The sequence below is a fragment of the Nannospalax galili genome, unplaced genomic scaffold (assembly GCF_000622305.1).
Source record: "Nannospalax galili isolate Female #2095 unplaced genomic scaffold, S.galili_v1.0 scaffold186, whole genome shotgun sequence".
NCBI classification, from domain to species: Eukaryota; Metazoa; Chordata; class Mammalia; order Rodentia; family Spalacidae; genus Nannospalax; species Nannospalax galili.
In genome coordinates this window covers 4,745,167-4,771,099 of record NW_008358774.1, presented here as the reverse complement: position 1 = coordinate 4,771,099, position 25,933 = coordinate 4,745,167, and the positions used below count along the sequence as shown (strand labels likewise).

Sequence of the window (25,933 nt, the reverse complement as noted above, 5' to 3'; positions counted from 1 at the left end):
GGAGGAAGAAGGCCCAAGGGCCAGAGCCAGCCTGCTTTCCAGGAACTGCCTGCCTGCAGGAAACCTGTCAGAAGTAGGGAACATGAATTAGGTCTAGGAGGAAACACTAGGCTCAGAAAGACAGCAGAGTTTAACTCTTTTCCAGCAAGTTAAAAAAATGTGTTTAAAAACACTTTAGCAGTAGCCAGGCATGGTATTCACACTTGTAATCCCAGTAGGTAGGAGGATCACAAGTTTGAGGCAAGCCTGGGCTACATCATGTGATCCTGTGTCAGTAAAACTAAAACCAACAAAAATGGCCAGTGAGGTGGCTCTACAGGTAAAGGTGTTTTCTGCACAGGCCTAGTGACCTGAGTTCAATCCCTGGAGCCCACATAAAGGTGGACAGAGAGAACTGACTCTGTAAGTAGTCATCTGACCTCCACACACACACACACAGCATTCAAACCCCCACACATTATATACATATACACACAAAAGTAGAAGAAAAATTGAAATAAAAAAAAATTGCCAGGCGTGGTGGCGCACTCCTTTAATCCCAGCACTTGGGAGGCAGAGGCAGGCAGATCTCTGTGAGTTCAAGGCCAGCCCAGTCTACATAGTGAGTTCCAGGACAGCTGGGGCTACAGGGAGACCCTGTCTCAAAAAGACCAAAAAATTAAAAATTAAAAAATAAAAAAAGTATCAACAAAAATAAAAACCACTGCAGCAAAAGAAATAACTTCTTCTGGCTACTGTGGCAAGGAAGAGAAACAGGCCTATGTTAAGAGATGTCACCAGGGCTTCCAGGCTTGAAAACAAATTTCCATTAAATACTATACTCTTAGGTTCTTGAAGGAATAATAAAAATGGGCTAGAGAGGCTGGAAGTACTAACTCTTATAGACTGCAGAACTTTAGGAAAGTAAAAGCTATTTTCCTACAAAGACTTTGGCCTGTAGATGGTGTATGTTTCAAATCATCTGCACACTCTGGACAATGCTGACTGAGCATTTCTTTTCAAAGCACATAAGGATCCTTGTTTGGCAACACTGCCTACTCCTCCTTGTTCAATTATCCTGATAGAGTCTGGGGGAAGAGCAGACATTGTTTTTAGTTGTGTACCCACTGATTAGTTGCTCTAAGGAATAGTAATAAATCCATGGTCACACAGATAACCCAGGTTAAACTCAGTGGGTCACAAAACAAAACAAAAAGACATGAATGCAGAAAAGGGACTTGTGTGTGGGGTGTACAATAGAGATCAGAGGGAAATAAGAGAGAGTGAGGGTGACAGCAACCAGAATGCATCATATATATGAGAAGTTGTTAAAAGAACACAAAGGGGCTGGAGAGATGGTTCAGCAGTTAAGAGCACTGGCTGCTCTTGCAGAGGACCAGGGTTTGATTCCCAGCACCCACATGGCGGCTAACAACCATCTACAGTTCCAGGGGGATCTGATGCCCTCTTCTGATCTCTGCAGGCACTGTACGACACGGGTGCACTTACCTACATGCAGGCAATGAATGCACTTATACAGATAAAATAAAAATAATAAATATTAAAAAAAGAACAAAAATAAAATTAAAAAATGGTTGTTGGATGGGAAACACAAGATCACTCAAAATAAAAGTTTAATTCTAAAACAAACAGCAATAAAAAAGGATTTCAAACTAAAGGAGGCGTTGGCACTGGCTGCTCTGCCACACGTTCCAGAACACCGAGATTGTTCCTCTTCTGAGTGTCCTGCTTTCCACTTCCTGGTAAGCCTGTCTGTGACTCAGCTTGCCAGGTGGCTACAGGCAAATACTAGAGCTCCTGACCTTTCATAAGGGCCTCTAGTGACAAGAGGAAAAGCAGGGACCTTGGTATCCTGTTTATAAAGTCAACAGCAGGCTTATTCAGCAGGGAGCCCCAGGAAGTATGCTGACAGCGCTCCATCTCATAACTTGGTACCTAAAAAGGGACCATGTTCTTGTATTTCTTTTTTTCTTTTTTGGTTTTGTGGGATAAAACCCAAGGTGTTGGCTTTGCTAGGTGAGTATGGAACCCATAAGCTATATCCCCAGTCCCTGCCTTCTATTTTCTTAGCTTTAACATGTAAACTGGCCAGGTGTGACGGCATATGCATGGAACCCCAAAACTCAGGAGGCAGAGGTAAAAGGATCACAGCAATTTGACACCACCTGGTTTACACAGTGAGTTCCAGACTAGCAAGGCTACATAGTGAAACCCTGTCCCAAGAAACAAAAAATTAAACTGCACCATAACTCCATGTTTCCTTTAGCACCATGAGCAACTGTAATGCAATGTATTATTAAGTAAAAATGATCCGGCTGCAGTTGACTGCTGTGTAATACCAGCCCTGTGCTTGGATCACACACCAGGCTGCTTCTGTCCATCTGCAAAAAAGGCCCACAAGTCAGTACAGAGGATACGGTGATGTCCATGTGCTCAGTGCTAAGTATCCCTTGTCTTAGAGGAGAAAATTCAGCATTTCAACAAGAGTGTCCTTAAGTGATCAAACATAGCCTGTGCATACAGGCCTTGGGCTACCTAGCTGTTTTTCTCGTTCCTCTCGGCGCTCTCGGGCCAGCCGCTGCCGGTCATCAACTCGTAGCACAAGTGGGGGGTCTGAAATGAGATTGAATGAGAAGAGTGAATTATAAAAAAAAGGTATATAATGACACCTATTTCTTGGTTTAAAGTATTTGATGAATAGAGAGATGGTTCAGTAGTTAAGAGTGAATGTTGCTTTTGCAAAGGATCCAGGTTTGGTTTCCAGCATTCACATGGGGGAGGGAGGGCTCACAACTGCCTGCACCTCCAGCTCCAGGGCACCTGCACGCACATGCACATACTCTTTGCCCACATATACATACAAGTTTCAAAATTTGATGAATGAAATGTTAATATTGTCTTATAAGAATTAATATGTGTGTCTTCTTAGTGATATGATTTATTATCATTACTTTTTTGAGAGAAACAGGTGTTGGTATAAGTAAAGTTGCAGTTGTGATCTGCATTCTACCTGGGTGCTTCTAAGGGAAGGAAGGGCTGGGGATGTAACTCAGCTGCACAGTGCTTGCCTTACATGTTTGAGAGCCTGGGTTCAATCTCCAGCAGCACAAATCAAACAATGAAGATGAACAAGGGTATTATTAACATTCTCACTGTTACGACATGTGTCAACCTGATTGTCCTGAACAAACTTGGAAGTATGGTTATTCTCCTACAGAATGACTCCCAATGATCAGGATAATCAATTCAAGACAGGCTTTGAATTAAGAGCACACTAGGCTCTAGCTCATTTGTAACTATAGTTACACAATAACTTTTGTTAATGCTTTTCATTTTACAACGTTCACACATATTAGCATTTTTCCTAATACTCCTAAGAGTTAGTCACCAATTTATTGATTCAGGAACATATACTGATTATTCAAATGGTAAAATGAGAGAAATATTTATGACTGATGATAGTGTCAGAGCTAGGGCTTAAAACTCAGCTCAGTGTCTTTCCATACACAGTGGCAGGCAGTCAGAAGAGCCAGAACAGACCAGGCAGTGCATCACTCTGTGAAGGAAAATGACTTGTCAATAAGCAAGAATGAAGTTTCAGTGACTTTTGAAAAGACCTGTGGTAGAGGCTAGCAAAGGACACGAGTTACAGGGGATTTTTAAAGATTTTGAAGTTTGTGCTTTTCTCAAGCAATTTTCTCTTCTAATTAGGTCAATCTCTTGATCAGTTGGAGGTAGCTGGTCACAAGCAGATATGGATGGATCTGTAACCACTAGCTCTCTGTCTCTTTCGGTCTGGGTTTGGTATCCATAGCTGAGAACAACAGCCTTTAATGGATGACAAGGGCAGCTTGCATGTACTTATAAAATACATGCAGGAGTTTCAACACGTTTCCAATGTAAAACAGTCCCCAGTGGAATGTGGACAGCCGCTTTCTAAGTCAGATGCTCTGGAGCAGTCTCATGCATTTTGTTGTTAGCATGATAGACAGGAAGGGTATTTAGCTGAAACTTGCTGGGTTGAAAAGAACCTAGAAATCATTTAGTTAGGATGTCTACATCTAGTTAGGACAACATTCAAAACATCCCTAAACATTATATTTATTTTTTTCAAGTTCTACAGAATGAAAATCAACAAACTGCTTTATATAGATAGCCCTATGACCCAGATCTTATAAAATCAAATGCTTTATTCAAGCCCAGCTATGTAACATATAACTTCTTAATCATCCTTTGGAGAGACTCAGGAAAATCACATGAAGGTTTTAAAACAAGAACCTTTTAGATAGCTTTGCTTATCTGTATATACAGGAAAGTAGACACAAGAATGCTTAAAAGACATAATCAGGAAAGGAAATGTCTCCTCAGCTCACTGAACAATGAGCAATGAGAATCAAATGGTTGAGGTCTGAGGTGTGGCTCTGTGGTACAATGCTTGCCTAGCATAAGCAAGGCCTTAAGTTTGATCTCTAACACTGTAAAAACCAAAACAAGCAAAACCAAAAAGGAGCTTTGACTTCCGTGGGGTGCTCACTTGAGTATAAGGTGTTAAAACTCCCTAAAATAAGTCCACAAGGATGGGGCATGCTTGCTTACAGATTACCTCTCCCAGTTCCAGGCACAGAGAAATCTCCACAGTAAATACTACATGGTGGTTGGGAGGGAGGTGGGTGGATAGACGTAGAAATGAATGAATGAAAAGACAAGCTGAGTAAAGGGGAAATCCCTACCTGCTAATTACAGCTCTGCTGTAACCACACACGCTTTCCACCATGACTGCTCAAGCAACAATGCTTGCTATTGTCTTTCCTCTAAACGACAAGCCAGATTTATCTACTCAGTTCAAGACACTTTCCACATGGAGAAAAAATGACAAAACTAAGTAGAATGGAGAATGTTTTCTGAGACTAGACCCAGTTACTTCGGTCTTTACTCTTGCTGACTCACTGAAGTTGAGCGGCTTCAGCTTGAGTATAGCAATGAAGCAGACTTCCAAGAACCTCTGGGTTCTCACCTGACTGAATGCCCATCTCACCCAAGAACCACACAGTGGTTGCTGGATGCTGGGAAGAGAGTGCACTGCCTATTCAGCTATTTGTATTATGTTTACAGACTGCTTCTTTGTATGAAGTGGATCAAATCATGAATCATAGGCTATTACAAAAAATTACTGTGTAGGTAGGTGTACAGGGAACAGAACAGCAGCTTACTGCTGTGTGTGCATTGCTGTCTGTAAATATTTCTTTAAATGGTCTTTGAGAAAGTCACAGAAGAGATGTATAATAATGGCTGGGCACACAGGCACAAAACTGTGTTGTAACTTTGTTTCAAACACAATAAAAGAATTACTTCTGGTTGGTACTAAACAGATGCATTCACAAACATCATCTTGGTGATTGTCAAAAATGATTAAGAGAGGCCTGTGTTTCCACTTTCACCATCAAAAGAGAAAGTCAAGGCTTTGAGAGCTTTTGAGTTGCTTCACACAAAGCTGTTGAGAGTGTTTTGGTGGGAGGACTAGAATGAAGGTGTCCTAAATTCTTTTAGTTTACATTTCACCAGCATGTGTCTGAGGCTTTGTTTTTCCTTTTAAGATTAACTGGATCCCCTGGAACTGGAATTATAGATAGTTGTAAGCTGCCATGTGGGGCTGGGAACTAAAACCCGGGTCAGCTGTAAGAGTAGCAAATGTTCTTAATTGATGAACCATCTCTCCAGCCTGAGGCTTCTGAAATAACCTTCTTTCCTTAAGTAAATGCCCTATATCATACCTGGTTTATTTCCTGAGTGGTCCACATTTTCTCCTGAAACTGTAGAGGAGGGGCGGTTGGGGGCAGTTTTCTTTTCTTGCACTTTATAGCTGTCAGGCACTAGAGAATGAGACAAAAGAGAAAAGACATATTTCATTAGTTTCCTAAAATTTATTCAGAAACACATCCATTCAACATTGACTGTCAGCTTTTGGATCAGGTAGGAGGCTAGAGTCAGAAAATGAAAAGATTAAGTAGTTACAGCTCCTACCCTGAAGGAGGGTACTGTTCAGTGGGAAGTGTCCTTAGCTTGGGTGGCCCATCCTGTATCAATGGCATGGTAGGGGTACAGAAGAGCACTTACCCTCAACCATTGCATTTTACACAGAAAGCAGCCACATGGAAATACTTCCAGAAACAGAAGTCTTTTTGTTGCTCTTTTTGTTTTGAGACAAGAGTATCTAGCCTTGGCTGGCTTTAAACTCACAGAAAATATTCCTGCCTGAGCTCCCGAGTGCTGAGTTTACAGAAAACCAACGCCTTCACTTAGTTCTTTTAACACATGTGTATTAGGAATTTAAAAGTTCCACGAATATAACCAAGTAGATCATCAAAAAGAAAGCGGGAGATATAATGGAGTTTTGAAAAAGGATTTTGCCAGTGTTCAATAACAGAAATAATTATTTTTCAGTTGGGTACTGGAGCCACTGCCTCCATCATACATGCTAGGCGAGGCTCTATCCCTGCACTGCATTACCAGAATAACAAAGACTAAAGTGATGAAGGGAAACACATTCTGGGAAAGGAACAAGGGGCAGAATTAACAGGCATTTCTTTGGTTATAAGAAATATAGGGCTCTCCAGGTCCATGACAGCTGATTTTACATGAATTACTTGACTGAACATGTTTTCAGAAGATGTTTGCTACAGTTTCAGAAATCATGTCAAAACCCAAGTCCTTCCCTTTCTCCCTTTCACCTGCAGTATTTCTCTCAGTCCAGCTATTCCATTCTTCCAGCCAATTAGGTCCAAAGCTTTGGAGTCATCCTTCGCCTCTCTTTATTCCCTAAATTTAATCCATTAGTTCTTTCAGTTCTACCTTAAAAAGCATCTGACCAGTACTCCTGACCATCTCTTTTCTGAGTGTCTTCAGTGGCCTCTTAACTAATCTACTTGACTCAGCCATGGCTCCCTCAGTCTGTACTCACATAAGCAATGATAACATTAAAACACTTCATGCCCTCCCTCCTCTACTCCAAGCTCTCCAACACCTCCCATCACACCCACAGTAAAATCTTAGGTCTCTAACATGGTCTAGAAGGTACGATGTGGTTTGGTCTTTATGTGGTACCACCTTCCATTCTGCTTTGCTCCAGGTGAGCCAACTGACTCCACAGTCCATCTCAGAGCCTGAGCATATACCCGAAAGGCTCTTGCTTCAGATAGCAACTTGGGTCTTTCCTTCATTTCCTTTGCATCTCTGCTCAACTGTGACATCAGAGTCCTCCTGACATATTTAAAAATGACACCACATCACCCACCTCTCCTCCTTAGCCTGCTTAATTTGTAGTCCTTGCCCATGGACATCTTATGTATTTATAACTGAATATTATCTAGAAAAGAGGGTTCTACCTGATCAAGGGGTTTGAATTTGAAACAACGTGATAGTAATTGCGTTCCAGGAAGGCTAATTTTAAAAATGTTTCAAAAGATGTATTTCTTCCCTCCCTTGCCCCATCCCTCTGTCCCTCCATCCCTCTGTCCGTCCGTCCGTCCCTCCCTCCCTCCTCTTATTCTTTTGAGACAGTGTCTTGCTGTATATAATTCTGGCTGGCCTGTACTCACAATATAACCTAGGCTGACTTCAAACTCATGGCAATTCTTCTGTCTTAGCGCCCCAAGTGCTGGAATTATAGGCATGCACCACTGTGCCTGGCAAAAAAACATTACTAAAGTTGCAAGTGGATTGTAGAGACTCCAACTTTTGTCTTCTAAGCAAGGCAAATACTGATTTTTTTTGTATGGTTATATTTCAATTCCATATGGAACTTGCTAGGTAGATTTAAACAACTGCTCTGCCTTAAGTGACACTTCAAAGCCAAACATAGATGGTTGGCATATTTTTTATCTATGTGGGCTCATTTTGCTTTATTTGCTGGGAAAGCTTTGTAAAGATTCAGGAGACTGTATCCTCTGAACCATAAGCCAAAATAAATCCCCCTTAAAAGGAAACAAAAGATTCAATAAGAGAGGCAGTGATGTGGCTCAGTAGTGGAGCGCTTGCCTAGCAGGTGGTGAGGCCTAAGCTATCCTCAGCAACACTTATGAGGAAGATTCAGCAGAATGACCAGATAGTAAATAAAAAGTTAAACAGCAGATAACCTTAATCACTGGCTTCTGGTGGGACTTGCTACTCAAGTAAACTTTACCCAGCAATTTCCAATAAAAAGGGTCATGTTGTGTAATACATAACATTCTGGGGAGAGAGATAAATTAGGATGAAGATGAGTGGACCAGGATGGGTCCTGACACTGACTCGGGAAAGAAGAGGATGTCACGAAGGCTCCATAACACTATAACATGAGCTCTTATATCAAAATCCAGTGACCAGTGGTTACCATGTAGCAGGTGAAGTACAGACCAACTACGGTAGGCCTACAGTCTCACATTTTAGAGGCATCCCCCAAAACACCAAAAATGGAGTAAAGTTGGAACCCTTGTTGTTCATGTTACAGAGCAAGCTTTCCCATTATTTGTAAGTTAGTCTGTAAAAAACAGCTCAGAAGTAATACTTAAAGTCACATGAAGTGCCATGAGATTTGGAGTGATTGGAAGATAATTTTCTTCATCACCAGCACAAAGTGAGTAAATCCTTAACAAGGTAAGCTGTTTAAGAACATTCTATTGGGGATAGAGAGATGGCTCGGCAGTTAAGAGCACTGGCTAATCTAGCAGAGGATGTGGGTCTGGTTCCCAGTAACCATACTGTGGGCTAATAGCAGTATGTAACTGCAGTTCCAGGGGGCTCTGACACCCTCTCCTGACTCTGTGGGCATTACACAACACAGGCACACTTACATGAAGACAAAACACTCGTACGCATAAAGTAAAAAAGATAATTCCAGGGGAATCCAAAGCCCTCTTCTGACCTCCGCAGCATTGTGGCATTGCACGACACGGGTGCACTCACATACATGTAGGCAATACACTCATACACATAAAACAAAAATAATAAATAAAATATTTAAAAAAATAAATAAAAGAATGTTCTACTGAGCTGGCTTAGTAGTGTTGGGATTCACACCTGTAAGCACTTTGGAGACTGAAGTGGAGGCAGGAGAACTTTGAATTCTCAAAGAAAAAAAATCAATTTAATTTTAGATAGCTGAAGGATAACAGCAACATAGGTTTAGAATATATTTCACACATTTTCATTTATTTCTTGCTGGGTATATTCACTCAACATCATGGACTTTTTCTCTGCTGACTGCCTTTTTTTCATACCCCACACATGTTCAGTATGAGTCATTTTTCTGAATAAGCCCTCATAAAAGCTTTCCTGTTTTTTTTTTTTTTTGGTTCTAATTTGCTATATTGCACAAAAAGTCAAATGTCAAAAATAAATGTTAAATTTTGCATTCAACATCCTTAGGCATCAAGATGTGCTACATTGAGGCTGAAGGTATAGTTTGGTGGTAGAGCATGTATTTAGCATGAATAAGACCCTGGGTTCTATTCTTGATAATGCAACAACAAAAACAAACAACCCACAAGCAAAAAATCACTACAATGAGATTACATCTCACCCCACTAGAAAAGCTACTATTAACACACAAAAAGCAGGATTCAGTGTTAAGAGAAGCACGTGCAGGGAGACCCTGTCAAAAACAAACAAACAAACAAAAAAAAAACCAACAACAACAAAAAAGCTGAGAGAGAGAGAAGCACTTGCTGTTCTTGTAGAGGCCTGAGTTGTTTCCCCCATTAAATGGCTCACAATCACCTTAAATTCTAGTTTCAAGGGATCTGACACCCTCTTTTGGCCTCTGTGGGCACCAGCATATACATGTGCATGCAAGCACACACACACAAATTTTTAAAAACAAATCTTAGAACCCCCCACAAAACATGGGACTGGGTAAAGTGCCTTCTGCACAAGCATGAGGGCCTGAGTTTGGATTCTCCAGCCCCCATGTGAAAGCTGGGTGAGCAGCATGTCTGTAATCCTAGCGTGGGAGGGTAGGCAGAGACAGGAAGACCTCTCGAGTTCACTGGTGAGCTAGTCTAGCCAATCTGTGAGTTTCACATTCAGAAAGACACCCTGTCTCAAAAACTAAGGTGGTGAGTGATAGAGGAAGACACTTCTGGCATCCACAGACACATGTGTACGTTTATATGACAGCACACACACACACACACACACACACACACACACACGCATGCATGCATGCACAGGTTCTAAAAAAGAACACAAAAAAACCAACAAATGCTTGTAAGGATGAGGGTAGGGACCTTGAACTCACATTCCTCCTGCCTCAGCCTCCCAAGTGCTGGGATGACAGGTATATGCCACCATGCCAGGCTTGAATTGTCAAACTTCCTGTTCCAATACTATACAAGCCCATGTTTCTTCAATAATTTCTTTGGTTATTATGGTAAACACAAAAGACAGGCCGACCCGAACCTGATTCTGGATGCTGGTTAGCACTTGAGTGACCACAAGTAGATAATGGGGTGTATTGTCTAAATCACAGAGATACTGAGAGGATGAACTGGGAAGAGGTTTGCTAACAATTTACACAGGGCTTGGCACACAGCAGCAGTTTATCCAGGTCCTTTCTCCCAACTTTATGCTCCTCCACAGTGTCCTGGAATTTCCATATTCATAACATCCATGCAAATTAGCAGTATATTTTTGAGTCCGCAGCCTGGCTATGCTATTATGAGTGTGAATCTTCCACATAACATCTAAGCTAAGTCTTAATTTTTCCTTCTGTAAAGAGGGCAAACAGATCCAGGGTTGTGAAAATTAAGTGAAATAATATATAGCCTGGCCCACAGCAAGGCTGAATAAACCTTAGAAAGTTTTTTTTGGCTCCTTCCCTATTCCCTACACAAATAGTAAATTTTCTCTCCTCAGACCTTCCAGGGAAAGCAAGTGTAGGCTAACCTGGTGACAGTGCTCGTACAGAGCAAGTGACAGATGTGGCACCAAGGTCTGGTTCAGCCACTGGCTTCAGAAAGTTTTTAGCTCAGTTTATAATTACTTCCGAGGGGCCCTTAGGGAGATTGAACATGTTAGGGTATGAATATTTTTAGGGTATGGCCTGGTTTGTCTTTCTAGAGTTTGGAGTGAGGATAGTATTCTAAGACGTAACGTTCTTTATTATATTAAGTAGAAAACAAGCATTAAAAAACCTTCAGTCATAATAAGGAGAAAAATTAACTTCTTCCAATTTTTATTTTTTATAGTACAGGGAATTTCACTATTTAAGAACACAACAGGGCTAGAGAGTAGGACTCAGGAGTAGGAAACTGGTCTAGTATGTGTGAGGCCCTGGGTATCACTGCCAACACCACTAAAACAAAACCAAGCAAAAAACCCACCAAACAACAACCACAATGCAAAGAGAAATTTATTCACCTTCACATTTCTAAAATTTAGAAGTCTAAAAATCTTAGACAACTAGTAGATAGGACTACATAAACCATTTGTAAGTTTATCAATAGGAAAAGAAAATATTCTACATGATTCAGGCGACTTTCCAATATTATTTATTTGACTCTATTCCATGTTTTAAATAGGAAAATTGAGTCACTATGATGCATAATAGCTCTTCACTGCCGCATGAAATTTCTATTGATCTTCCTGCTTGCTTGAAAGCTTTAGTCCATTAGTGTCTTAAGTGAGTATGATGGAATAAGGACATAGACAAGCAGCCTTGTGGGCAGCCTTGGGATGGTTTTGCTGATGCACTTGAAAACAAAATACAAAGGCAGCAGGCCTGGAGGCCTCCATCTACTAAAAACTGATGCTCTAGATGAGCTGCCAATGTGCCTCCATAGTCCACACCCTCTGACTTACTATGCTCCTTGTAATGTCCTCCCTTTACTGGTCCAGTGGGTTCCCACTGCTTTGTTTCTACTTTTAAACAGATGATGCTATGGAAGTGTCTCCTCTCAAAGGCTCGATATAACTTGTCTAACAAATTGCCTGTTCATTTGGTCAAAATGCATGATCTACAGCACATTAAAAAACAAACAAACAAAAAAACCCAAAAATGGCAGCCAGTGGCATATGCCTTTACCAGCACTTGGGAGGTAGAAGCAGGGGGATCTCTGTGAGTTTGAGACCAGCCTGGTCAACATAGTTCCAGGCCAGCCATAGCTATATAGTGAGACCTTGTCTCAAAAAACACAAAAACAAACACAAAAACAAAAATGGTGCTGGAGAATGAGCACCTTAGGGCTTTGTGCATGCTAGGGAAGACCTCTACCACTGAGATAAATCCCAGCCCTTGGTTAAAGCAGGGTTTCAGGCTAGCTTTGAACTCATGATCCACCTACTCAGTGTTGTGGGATTATATAGGAGGTATCATGCATGGATTTAATAAAATATAGAATGTGGGTTGGAAGGCAGCAAAAGTTTAGAACTCAATTCCTAGATCCGTATAATCACTTCACTCAGCCATTCAATTGGTCTTTGTGCACATATAACATTAGGATACAGAACCACATGGTATAACTTTTTTACTCATAAAAACTAGTTGGATATTAGCAGCTTATGTTTGATTGATTAGTTCCAATCTATTTGCAGAAAAAAGTTAATGCAACAGACTTGACACTGCTATCCTTTTATGTATTTTATAGATTTATATACAACTATTCCTTTTATTCATTTAACTATATCTGCCAGGAGTATTATAACATTTAAGTCATAGATATTAACTATCTTTTTTATTTAAGTACCTATTCAATTGAAGTTATAAAATCTGCATTAGAATAAAAAGATGAAGCAAAGACCTGACATGACAAAGAGCCCCTGCTTAGTTTAAATTCTCCATGAGCATTATTAACTTGAGCAGCAATAAGCAAAGCTCAGAGCATCAGATCAACATGCACTTCATATCCCAAACTGCCTCAGTTCGCTTCCTCCTTGAATTGACTCAGACAGCATACTCAACAGGACACCTTAGGCTTGGTACCAGAAATAACACTACTGGTTGAGTATCCTTTATTTGAAATACTTAGGATCATAAATGTTTTTAAATTTCAGAATATTTGCATATACATAAACAAATATCTGGGGGATGAGCCCAAGTCACAACACAGAATTCATTTATGCTTCATGTACACTTACCCTGAAGATATTTCTATATATTTTTAATATACATGCATTTTGACTGAAACCCATTGCATGAGGCCAGATGTAGAATTTTCTACTTGCAGTATTAATGTCAATGTTAAAAAAGTTTAGAATTTGGGAGAATTATGGATTTTTGGATAGGGGCACTCAGCCTCAAAGTGAACAATGGCTCTTTTCCCTCACTTCTTTGTACCTTATCGCCTAGTTCTATGTTGCAATGTGTTTTGGGCCTTCTGCTCTTTGAAAGATCACCACTTACTGGGGCCTCAAATATTATCTCTGTGTCTGTCACTGTCAAGCCTGTGTTTCTATATATGTTCTTTCAACAGAGCCCCAGTCTTCCATCTCTGCAGAATATATTCTGGTTTATCTCTGTTATCATTTGAAATTGTGTCCTCATATTATTAGCCATCCCATGATGTTAGTCCCTATGTTACCATCACTGGACCTACCATATTGCTAGGCTCAGAAATGTTCAGTTATTTTTCCAATAAACATTTCTAGACACCTTCCTCTTCAGACCAGCCACTGTACTATGCAATGAAAATACAAGGACACAGAGTCTATACTCAAGATGTTCATTATCCTTATGAGGCGACAATGTGTAAACATATGAAATGGCCACAGTATACCAATCAATTTTGGAAAAACCATAAGCCATAGATGTTTGATAAACAAATAATCCAGACAGCACACAGGGCCTCAAGAAGATGCTTCAGAAGGCCATGGTGGTACTATTAGTGATAGAGATTTTGAAGAACAGAAGAACTCTAGGTAACTCAAGAGTGAAGTGCATAATATTCTTTGTTGGGGCAGAAACTGGCAAAACGCAAAGGCAAAAATTAGAAGTCCCCAGAGGACTGGCTGGAGCAGTGGGTTTAGAAAGAAAGGCAGCTGAAAACAGGAGAGAAGCTGTCCAAGGTCAAGGCTGCCTGGCTGTTCAAGGAGGCACTCTGAGCTGTGGACTGCTTTAACGTCAGGAGGCTGCTGGCAATGCTTGTAAAACGCTTGTCATTGGACAGAAAATGATAAGGAATCAGACTGCAAGCAGACATCTTAACTACTCAGATTCTTCCCCTTATCCATATCACCTACAAAAATATAACCATCATAGGGAAAATAGTGACATGAATGAATGTTATAAAACTTATGTGTGCAGCAGTGAAAGGGGAAAGTTGGCATGGTCACAGGGGTGACTTTGGCCATTTTGCATGCAGGTTAAGAGGATAAAAGGTGGTGAAGGCTGACTGGTATTATTGATTTGCTCTTCTGCACCAGAATAAACCTACTTTGTGCTCTGGTATAACATCTAGACACATTTAATCTGCATTTTGACACAGTGATCAAGGATGATGAAATAATAATAGTGTATTGCTCATTTCTTCTTGCAAAAACAATTAATTAGAACCATTTGAAAATTATATATATATATGTATATGGCATTCTTCTTATTTTGTTGACAGAAAATTCAATTAAGATTCAGTTTTCCTATGCATTCTTTAAAATGCAGTGCTGTCCTGATCAAGGGTTTAGATGTAGATTTGCTGGTCACTGAGCATATGCAAATGAAAAGGCACCCAAAATGTACCATCAAACGTACATAGTTCATGTTCAGATTAAGCTAAACATAGCTTCCTGCCACATTGGGATGAACCTCACTGGAAAGGAACAAACTGCTCCTAAACTAGAAGAGAAGGTTCTACAGAAGAAATAATATCCCAGGAGAAACTGAAGAAACAAAAACTAGTGGCACAGAAATAAAATCAGTATAAAATAAATGGAATAGAAAGGTCTGATAGTGTCACTTGAGTATCTGAGGAATTACAGTGACACTGCCCAAACACAAGAGAGTACTGCCTGTTATTGTATACAGAACTCACGTGGCCGTTACAGCTTCAGCTGACAGCAGGAGTAAGGCCAGATGAGCCTTCCAGCTTCAGAGACTTGCAAATCCCAGCCTTCACTGAAGCAGTTTATCAAATTTGTTTTGATAATGTGTTCTAAAGCAGCTCAGGAAATATCCACCATAGTTGAACATGAGGAAAAGCATATGTTCTCCCTATTTTGTGGCAACAATGAGGAACTGTCTACCAAGCAGTTTTGTTTACTATTAACAGCACCCCCTTGATTTACCTTACAGGCTCCTTCTGACATATTGAGCCAGTCAGACTAAAACACTGAACAGGTTTAAAGTCAACAAAAAAGCCTTCCTTTTGCGGGGGGGGGTTGTTTCTTTTGAAAAAATTATTCATTTATTTTTATGTGTATGAGTGTTTTGCCTGCATAATTGCAAGGGCACCCGTGTTGTGCAATGCCTGCAGAGGTCAGAAGAGGGTGTCAGATCCCCTGAGACTGGAGTTATAGATGGTTGTTAGCTGCCATGGGGTACTGGGAAATAAGCCCTGGTGCTCTGCAAGAGCAGCCAGTCCTTTAACTGCAGAGTCACCTCTCCAGCCCCGTTTGTTTGTTAGAGAGAGGGTTTCCCGTAGGCTAAATTGACCTTGAATTAGGATGTAGACAAGGATGGCTTTCTAATCTCCTGTCTCCACCTCCCAAAGCACTTGGGAGGTGCTTCCAAGTGCTGGGATTGTAGGTGCGTACCACACCCTGGGAAGAAAAAGTCTTCTTCTTTTTCTTTTTTATGCAGGGTACAAAAAAAGCATGTGTACATGTGGGTCTCTGCAGGTGTCGGATCCCTTGGAGCTGAAATTACAAGTTACAGGCATTTATAAGCTGCCCCACATGGGTCCTTGGAACCAAACTCAGGTCCTCTGCAAAAGCAGCACGCTCTTAACTGCTGTGCCGTCTCTCCAGCCCCAAGGAAAAGGTCTTTTATCTTAAAATGAACAAGCAAACAAACAGAAAAAAAACTTTCTTTCAGCTAGAGGGCAACCCTATAAATAGAAAATGCTGTATTTTCTACCTATATGAGCATATACCAGATTAAGACAAGCCATTTCATCTTCATTGGCGACTTACTCTCCAGGTAGCTGTCACCACTGGCTGCAATGCTAGCTGCTGCACTGGGTATCCCTACCCTCTGGAATGATGTTTACAGACCAAGCAAAGTACAGAGCCAAGTACAAAAAGGAGAGGAAAGTCTAACCATATTAAAGCTTTCCAGTTATCTTGAGAACTGGTAAAATAGAAATTGTAATTACCACCCAGCTAAACTTCAACAGCTGGATACAGTTTATAAAATTAGATTAATTCAATTAAGCTCACTCTGTAATTAAAGAAATGATTTAAATAACTTGGAAAAGAAAAATAATTAGAATTCAACTTCATTATGCTTCGCTTAATTAAAGCAGAGTGAAAAGGGTTGTTTTTACTTTAACAGGATAATGATTTACTTCAAGGAAAATTAAAAATCCAATGTCAATATTTTACAGACTAATTATACCAGGTATAAAATAGAAAGCTTTCACATTTAAATGTGAAATAGTGTAATCAAAGTACGACATGTAAACTTTCTGGAAATAATCTTAAATAAATATTCATTTTCCAAAAAGTGTGTTAATTTTCACCCTATAAGAATTAATTAGAAGAATTTAATCAGTGAAATTTGTTGCTAAATATCAATAATTTATCATGCCTCTTCTGTAATAAAATGGTAAAATATGTAAAATTTTCTCACATAAATTTTATAAAATTCAACAAGAATGAGTAGTAGGTGTTGAACTATGAAATTTATCCCAATTTGTTTCCAGTAACCACTGAACTTTGAACTTAAAGTTTTAAAACGACAGGACAGCCAATTCTTACCACGCTGCAGCTGCCATTTTAACATCTGCGTTTTGTTCTTTACCCCCTCACTGGACCCTCAGCATCTCTCCAATTATTCACATTCAGTCTTATTTTGTTTCTTTTTAGAGCAGTATTAGGTTCACAGCACAACTGGGCAGAAAGTACAGAAAGCTCCTATATACCTTGGGGCCTCTCTCTCCGGCCGTCCCCATAGTCCATATCCCACACTAGAGTGATACATTTGCTGTAAATGGTGGACCTACATTGATATCATTAGCACCAAAAGCCCATACTTTACAATCTGGTGAGTTTAAGGACAGGCAGGGCTACATTAAACCCTGTCTTTAAAAACAAAATAAACTGCTGGGAGTGGCATCACATACCTTTAATCCCAGTACTCAAGAGTCAGAAGCAGACAGATCTCTGTGAGGCCAGCCTGGTCTACATAGTGAGTTCCTGACCAGTTGGGGCCATAGGGAGACCCTGTCTCAAAAAACAAACAGAGGCTGGAGAAATGGTTTAGCAATTAAGAGCACTGGCTGCTCTTGCAGAGGACCCAGTTTGGTTTCCAGCATCCACATGGTAGCTAACAACTCCAGTTTCAGGGGATTTGATGCCCTCTTCTGCTGTCTGTGGGCATTACACTTAGACACATGTAGGCAATAAACTCATACACATAAAATAAGAAAAATAATAAATAAAATATTAAACAAAAACAAAAGAAGTACTCAATAGAAAAAAAGTTGGGAAAATGTATAATGCAACATTTCTCTCCTGGAAATTCATGACATTCATACTGCAAGTTTGCATAGGGAAGGCTCTGTGTTACTCATGTAGTTACTGAACTCCATTTTCTGATGCATACTTATTGATTGATTGATTGACTGTAGTACTGGACATCAGACCCAGTATGGGTCAGCAAATGTCAATCAGTACTACTCTAAAATTCTCATACAAACCTTGTCTGGCAAAGCCTACAACAGATTAACTCAACAACAAACACCAACACCAAAGTATCACTGAAAACATTCATACACTAACACAGGAGAAACATAGAAAACGCCTTATTATAAAACCCAAGCTTTAATTGTCTTGAGACAGCACAACTAGAATTGAGAGCCCTTATCAGTCCTACCCTGTATAACAGGTGCTGTGCTAGAAGCTTTGCTTACATTACATAAGAATTCTATAGACATCTTGCAAAGCAAGCAACTGACATCAGCATGTAACAAGGAACAGAAGCAGAGAATGGTTAGCACAGGGTATAAATCCAACTTGTCTTGACTCTAAAATTTGCATGGTTTTCATTCATCATGCATTTTCTCTGAGACAGGATCTCATGTAGCCCAGGCTGGCCTCACTATGTAGTTGAAGATAACCTCGAATTCCTGATCCTCCTGCCTCTATCCCAAGCACTGGAATTATAGGGGTGTACTACCACAGTATATACCATCATGTTTACTCTTGAGATTTTCTAGAGGATAATAGATTTAGGTGGTCCAGGGGCCTGAGAGCAGGCACATAGTTTGGGTTTGTTTTTTGAGATGGGGTCTCACTGTGTAGCCCAGGTAGAGTGGAACAGTCCTCCTGCCTCCACTTCCCAAGTGCTGGGGTGAGCATGTGCCTCCACATTTGGTGGGTTTTTGTTAGTTTTTACAGGCCAGAGTTTTGATGACCTATTCTATAGAGAACTTCCCTCATTGCTTTTAAGACTTCAGCTACTCACAGCCAAGTGCACACATACTCACATTTTATAACATTGATGGATGCATAACAAAGTTGAAATTTTACTAACAACCAGAGAGATCTAAATTTCTGCAAATCATACAATAGAAGCTAGAACTTCAATAAGCTCATGGAAACCCCACTTGAAATGGACATTCTCTTCTCTTTTCCTTACTCTTTCTACCCCATGCACTTTTAATTAAAAGACACAAAGTAAAGCAAGAATAACACACAATTCCCATAGCAAAATTGAGAGTTGATATGAAATAAATGTTTCAGTTACTTTATCTGCCAAAAATCAGGCTACAGAGTATAGCTGTTCAAACTTGTATCAATGTGCAGCTCAGTCTTTAATCACACTAGCTTGTATTCTGTCAAACAGAGTCACATTAACTTTATTTTAATTGTATGGTTGCAAGGTTAAGGCCTAAAATGTGCACCTGACACATGACATGGCACAGAGAACAGTATAGCATGCACCCCATCCCCCAGGCTCCTTTCTCTAGTTATCACATTAATACCCCTTGTCATTAAGATATGAAGATTTTGAGTTGGGTTTGATGACACACACTTACAATCCCAACACCTGAAAAGCCAAGGCAGAAGGTTTTCCCTGAATTCAAGGCCAGCTTGGGCTACACAGTGAGTTCCAGGTCAGCCTGGGCTACAATGTGAGACTCTCTCTTCTGGTTCCCCTAAACGAAAGGCAGAAAAGGAAAGAAAGTTTAGAAGGAGAAGGGAGAGGAACAGAAAAGAAAGAAAACATTTTCTAGTTCAGAATTAGGCTACTGTTATGCTAAAAACTGAATAGACTTCACAAACCCTTCTCTCTCGCCCTACATTTTTCACAGTGCAGACCTGGAATAACTGCAGACTTGGTAAGACAGTAATAAAGCTCTAGGCTTGGGAACCAGAGCTGACACACAGACATAAATGGAGAGTAGTCAGTTCAGAGTCACTTTGAAGGGCAATCTTGGGCTTGTGGCTGGTCTAATAGCACTGGATCAATTTGGATTCACTTTGTTAGGCTAGGCAGTTTAATTCAGGGGGCTAGGACAAAACACAAGTTCTGTGCTGCCTGGTCAGCTGTCCTTGTATGTGACCACAGATAAGTACAATGACAGACAGATGGGAGGCATGAGCTGGATAGTATGTATGTATGTATGTATGTATGTATGTATGTATGTATGCATGCATGTGTGTACGTATGTATGTAGTGTGAGTACACAGCAAAATGCAGCAGGCCCTGATCAGTCATACTACAACAATAATAGTACACTGAGGCTAAAGTCTCCCAAGGGAGACATACAGATACTGAAAATATGTGCTAAGTACTGAGAGAAACAGGAACACGGTTCTCTGGGAGACAGAGAAAGGTAACTGAACGTTCTTGAGTAGAGGACCTGTGCTGATCATACAACAATGGGTAAGCATTGTGCCCAGGAAGAGGGTGCCATAAAGACGGCAGAAGGAGTTTGTCCTGTGTGGCAAGGCAGGAAAGGCCTTCACGGTCTTCAATCATCCTGATTGAGAGAACCTGTCAAGTTCTTTTTATAAATGAAGGGTTGTATTATACACCCCATTTTTGGTTAAAATAGTGAATTTTTAATGCTTCAAGAAGGAAACTATACATTTCATATATTGTATATTTGCAACTTTTCAATTTTAGAATGTAAAAAAGAAAACTTCATAATACAGTAAGAATTAATATCTGAAGAGAATGATCATGATAAGCTCAGGGCAGAGTCACACAGTTCTGTTACATGCAGGAAGAAAATCCAGGATGAAGACAAAGCTTTTATCTGAAAAGCTTTAAAATTTCATTAAAGAAACCAAGAAACAGTAAGAACTAGAAATTTATATACCTGCTTAACAGGGCAGAAGGTAAGGGGGTGTAGGTAACTTAGGAGTAGTTTTAGGGAAGGAAGGACAGGCCCTCAAAAGAACAGGTGCCAACTTGTGGCATCAACTTCAGTCTCCACCCTGAGATAATCCTGCATTAGTCTTTCCTTGATGAAACACCTAACTGAGTTCATTCTGGAGGATGTGCCCTCAGGCAGATAAGGCATTCAGAGCAAGCTCTTCCCTTCCTGTCGTCCCCCAAGTGTCTACCTTCTGTTCAACTATCAGTATACAGAAGTGGCATGTCTTGGGGTGGTATTTCCTGAAACTGTCAATACTTTTTTGTGCTGTTTATGGTTTGGATAAGTGCCCCCAAAAGCCTGTGTATTAAAGGCTAGGTCATCAACCCACAATACTGGGAGATGACAGACCCTCTAGGAGATGGGCTTCATGGGACATAGTTCACTGGAGGCATGTCTTGGAAGGGGCTACTGGGAACCCCACCTCTTTCTATGTGCTCCCTGCCCTACAGTGTAAGCAGTTTCCTCTTCCACAATGTATCTTGCCACAGGTCCAAAAGCAATGGAGTCAACTGACCCAGGCATGAACTGCAAACCTCTGAAACTCTGAGTCAAAATAAAACCTCCCTCTTTTTTAAGTACATTGTCTTAAGCATCTTCAGGGGATGGTGTGGTAAGAATAGGAGGTAGGAATTAGCTAGGCAGTTAGGGTAAAAAGACCCCAAAGAAAAGTAGCCAGTTTCTTGGCTAAAAGTCAAAATGTCCTTGGGCCTCTACAACATATTCTGTTCCAAAGGCCAAAAATGTCTAAAGTATTTGGGAGCTCTTATCTAATCCCTAAAAGATTTTCGGGTTATCTCTTCTGAGGGGGTAATGTTAGAGTAGCAAAAAGCCTCATTTAAAAAAAAAAAAAAGAGTAAATACCACAATTTTAAAGTAAGTGATTTTTTTTAATTTAATTTTTAAAAATTTTTGAGACTTTCATACACAAGAGTACTGTATTTACATCATCTACCTTCTCTTCCACCTCCACCTCCTCCTGCGTCCTCTGCCCACTCCCATCTATTCTACAATTATTGTTACACACACAGAGACATGCAGCTATATACACAACCCACTGAGACCATTTAGTATTGCTCATATGTACATGTGCTTAGGGCTGGACACTTGGGATTGGATAACCTATCAGGGGGCTCAACTCTGGAAAAGACTGATTCATTCATCCCCCCTCCCCATTGATTGTAGTGATCAATTTAACCATCTTTTTGAGATACCTGGAAACATTACACCACAATCTGAAAACATCAAATGCACATGCCACATCCTCTTATTCCTCATAGTTGTAATGAATGGTGTTCAATTTCCAGAGGGGGATTTGGTGAGAAAAGGATGTGATTATTTTCCTCATTCAGCTTCACAAAGTCTGGATTAAGACCCGTTGTCTAAGGGAACATGTGCATGCAGGGTTTTAAGGAAAAATAAAATCCTATTTTTTCCTAAAACCTTTCTACTCACTTTGCAGCCCCTTCTTGTGAAAGATACACCCCGTATGCACCCTGAATGGTTCATTTTTTAAGGTGAAAAAACCTCTGAAGTGCCACCAAAGCAACGAGGTGGTAAGACATTACTCCTGTGGATGGGTTCTGGAACAGCCTTGCTGAATGCTACTGACCACATTCTGCTCTGCCTGTCTTAATACATCAAGGGCAAAAGTGAATACACTTTTATTCTTATAAAAGCTGGAGTCAAACTTAATCTCCTTCTAAATTTTTAGTATGGTATAACTGTTAAATCAACTGGGATTTTACTTTTAACCTCATAAAGCAAAAGGCTCAGATCTATGGGTTCAAGTTTTGATAAAAATGTATTTAAATCATCTATACATTTTGCAGTTTTCTAAAATTATACTCTTCAAAACTAAACTATTTTAAAACAAATAATGTTGGACTTCAATCTCTAAATCTGTAAAGGAGTGCAGTTTTCTCAAAATTTTTAATTGTGGAAAAATACACAATAATTTAAAATTTACCATCTTAATTAGTTTTAAACATACAATTAATAGTCTAGTGATAATAAATACATTCATGTTGTACAACCATCATTTCCATATGTCTCTATGCTCCTTATCTTGCAAAGCACACAGTATACCTATTAAACAATATCCCATTCCTTTCCTTCCTTCCTTTTTTTTTGGTGGGGGGGGAGTCTTTTTGAGACAGGGTCTCCCGGTAGCCCCAGCTGGCCTGGAATTTGCTATGTAAACCAGGCTGACCTTGAACACACAGAGATCTGCCTGCCTCTCCCATTTCTTTCTTTAAAGAAAAAGACAAAATAACCAAAGACTATAAAGAGAAAAGGCTTATTTGGGCTCATGATTCTGGAGTTGCTAGTCTAAAATTAGGGGGCTCAGTGGTTTGTGCTTCTGACAAGTTAGCACATCATGGTGAAAATGAGTGGGACAGAAAGATTGCTTGTATCATAAGCCAGGAAGATGAGAAAGACACACCTTCAAGACCATGCCTCCAAGGACTGAAGGTTCTTCCACTTGGCCTCAGGACCCAAACACAGGACTAAGCCTATAACTCCTGGACCCTTTGGGGGAACTGGCGATATTCACACCGTAACATAAGCAGCTCACTAAACTGAGCTGCTTAGCATTTGCTTTTTTTGTGAATGGATTCTTTGACTTAGCATAATGTCCTCAAAGTTTCTCCAAGTAACATTTTAGAATTTCCACGTATTTATTTTTGAGACAGTGTTTTGCTATGTAGCCTAGCTAGCCTCAAACTTGAAATCTTTCTGCCTCTGCCTTCTGAATGTGGGATTGTAGGTATGTGACACCACACTTGGTGGCATTAGAGGTGAGATGCCATGTTCAAACCTACATCTTCGTTAGAGGTCTTTCAGCTTACATGTAAGTAGATTAACTTTACCTTAAGGCCAACAGCTGGTTGAAGCCCACATTTTCACTATTAATTGACAACACAGAATATATTCTAGAAACTCGCCAAGAAGTACAGATTTTGAATCATTGTCACTCATAGCTGGCAAATCTCATTTTCCAGCACCTCAATCTGTACTGAGTCAAACGCAGAGTGTGAGATAACACAACATATTGTTTCTGTAAAACATGCTTTTACAAGTCACCATCAGTATGTTAGATACAGTCCAGAAAACCAGAGTTATATATATTGAATGTTCAGTCCATTTTTCTCTCCTCATCTCCCTTCTTTTGTATGGAACTCCTGAGGATCTTCCTCTAAGACATGACTCTTTGCCCTGACTCAATAAATCATTTTCAATGTTTTAATGTTCATTTGTAAACCAAGGGTGAAAACAAAACACCTTCAGCATTTATCCCTTAACCAGAGCATACTACCTTTCTGGGTATAAAGTATCTCTCTCCTTACATCATAAGTCATCTGTTGAGTTGCAAATGTTGTCTTTCATGTACAGACATTAGACTGAATCATGTACAAAGCAGGAGATTTCCTCATCAGTCTGTATCTTGGGGCAACACCATAAAGCTCTATGGATGCTGACTGTGAAACATGAAGCTCATTTCCATGGAACCTGCTGCCTCTTGTCTGTATGCTGCTGAACTCAGAATTTGCACACTACACGGAAACTACTTAAAGTGTTAGTATGGGGAGTAATTGTATTTCTTCTTAGTAACTGATTTTTCTCTTTCCAGTGAAGCAAGTTTAGCATCTGGTAACGTTTCCAACTTGAAACCACCGTGAACAGCTGGGAGAAATGGGGACTTATGTATAGGGTGTGCCTTTGGATGGAGTATACTAACCATACCCTTTTATCTTCCAGCTTTGATTTATCTTTTTACTCTTCAAATGCTTCTAATTTATACAACCTCATTTCCCTTTACAAGATTCTGCAAATGTTTTTAGAACAATGTAGAGTATCATGACTATTTTTAAAAACTGAAGGATTTCTGGTCTTTTTTCTTAGAACTCTTTCTTGTATTTAGGCAGAAATGAATAAAAAGATACCAATATTTGAATTAAGATTTAAAGTTTATGATTAGATACTTTTAAACATAGTACTTTTTAAAAGGTGTTTTGAGACAGGATCTTGCTATACAAGCTGGACTACTTATGATCCTCCTGCCTTTACCTCCTGAGTGCTGGAATTAGTGGTGCATGCCACCAAGCACGCTTTAAAATATAATACTTAAGACCAAATTTAAAGCCTTGAAGGCTGCCTGAATTAAGTGTTGTTATTTTGAAAAGAAAAAATACCTAAGTACTTGGTGCTTCAAGAAATTTCAAAAATTATTCTTATATTATTTTCCAGTATTAGGGACTGAATCCAGGGCCTGTGCCTATTAGGTAAATGTTCTACCACTGAACTATAGATACCTCTAATTCCCCAAATTCACTTTTGTTTTTGAGACAGGGTGCCCAGATTGGTCTCAGACTTGTGATCCTCCTGCCTCAGTCTCTCCAGTGCTGGGATTACAAGTCCAGCCTCCAAACTCTTTTTAATTTAAAATTTTTTGTTTATTTTTGATAGAGGGTTTCCCTGTAGCCCCACCTGGCTTGGAACTTGCTACATAGGCCAAAGGTCTGCCTGACTCTGCCTCCTGAGTGCTGTGATTCAAGGTTATACCACCATGCCCAGCACCAAGTTCTTTTAAAACAATAACTTCAGCCAGGTGTGGTGGTGCACGCCTTTAATCCCAGCACTCGGGAGGCAGAGGCAGGTGGATCTCTGAGTTCAAGTCCAGCCTGGTCTACATAGTGAGTTCTAGGACAGCTGGGGCTATAGGGAGACCCTGTCTCAAAAAGACCAAAAACAAAACAAAACAAAACAAAAAAAACCCCAATGACTTCATATAGCACTGTGCTACTAAATAGCTAAAATATAATATTAAAATGTTGACTTCTCCCCCAAAGAAAACAAGCCTGAGAAGTTGAAGTAGCTATTTTGAGACTGGGAATTAAATGACACTGCTCTGTGGTCTCAGGAAAAACACTGCACATGAACCTAGCTTGAAATGAGGTCCTTTAAACAACATGATTATATAAATGCTTCTACCATGACTCTTGTTTCTTAAAAGGCTATAATTATTTAAGGATTATGGAATCTGATAAAGGGCTCACATTCTACAAAATGGTGTCATAGCAACATTTGATGGATATAAGACCTAAGGTGAAAAAGGACCAGAGAATAATAAAGCAATCCTTCTAACAGTCAAGAAAGAAAATGACTCTTAATGTATAATTACCTTTAAAAAAGCCCCCAGCATTGAAGGGTGACAAGAGTCCTTCCCATATCTGTCCACTTACAAAATACTTACATGCAATATTCGAAGGCAAGGGGGTCATGATGGTGAGCAGAGGCAGGCAATGTCCTTGCCCACATGGCACTCATGACCATAGGACACAGGCAGTGGCCTCATGAGCACACTAATGAAGGAGGATTCTCAACTGTGAATGGACTCGGAAGGAGAAGAACCAGTTTTA

The 25,933-nt window shown here is 40.0% G+C and overlaps 1 protein-coding gene across 15 annotated transcripts in view; it reads right to left on the bottom strand.

Annotated features, from left to right (window-relative positions):
• Positions 1-25,933, bottom strand: part of Map7 (microtubule associated protein 7) — a 171,331-nt gene that overhangs the window by 54,000 nt on the left and 91,398 nt on the right. For all 15 annotated transcript variants that reach the window (XM_008822064.2, XM_008822065.2, XM_008822066.2 and 12 more), the window contains 2 exons: positions 5,772-5,870; positions 2,536-2,613 (listed from right to left, as the gene is read on the bottom strand). In XM_008822064.2, the coding sequence (XP_008820286.1) occupies positions 2,536-2,613; positions 5,772-5,870 (177 nt within the window). The remainder of the gene's footprint in view (positions 1-2,535; positions 2,614-5,771; positions 5,871-25,933) is intronic.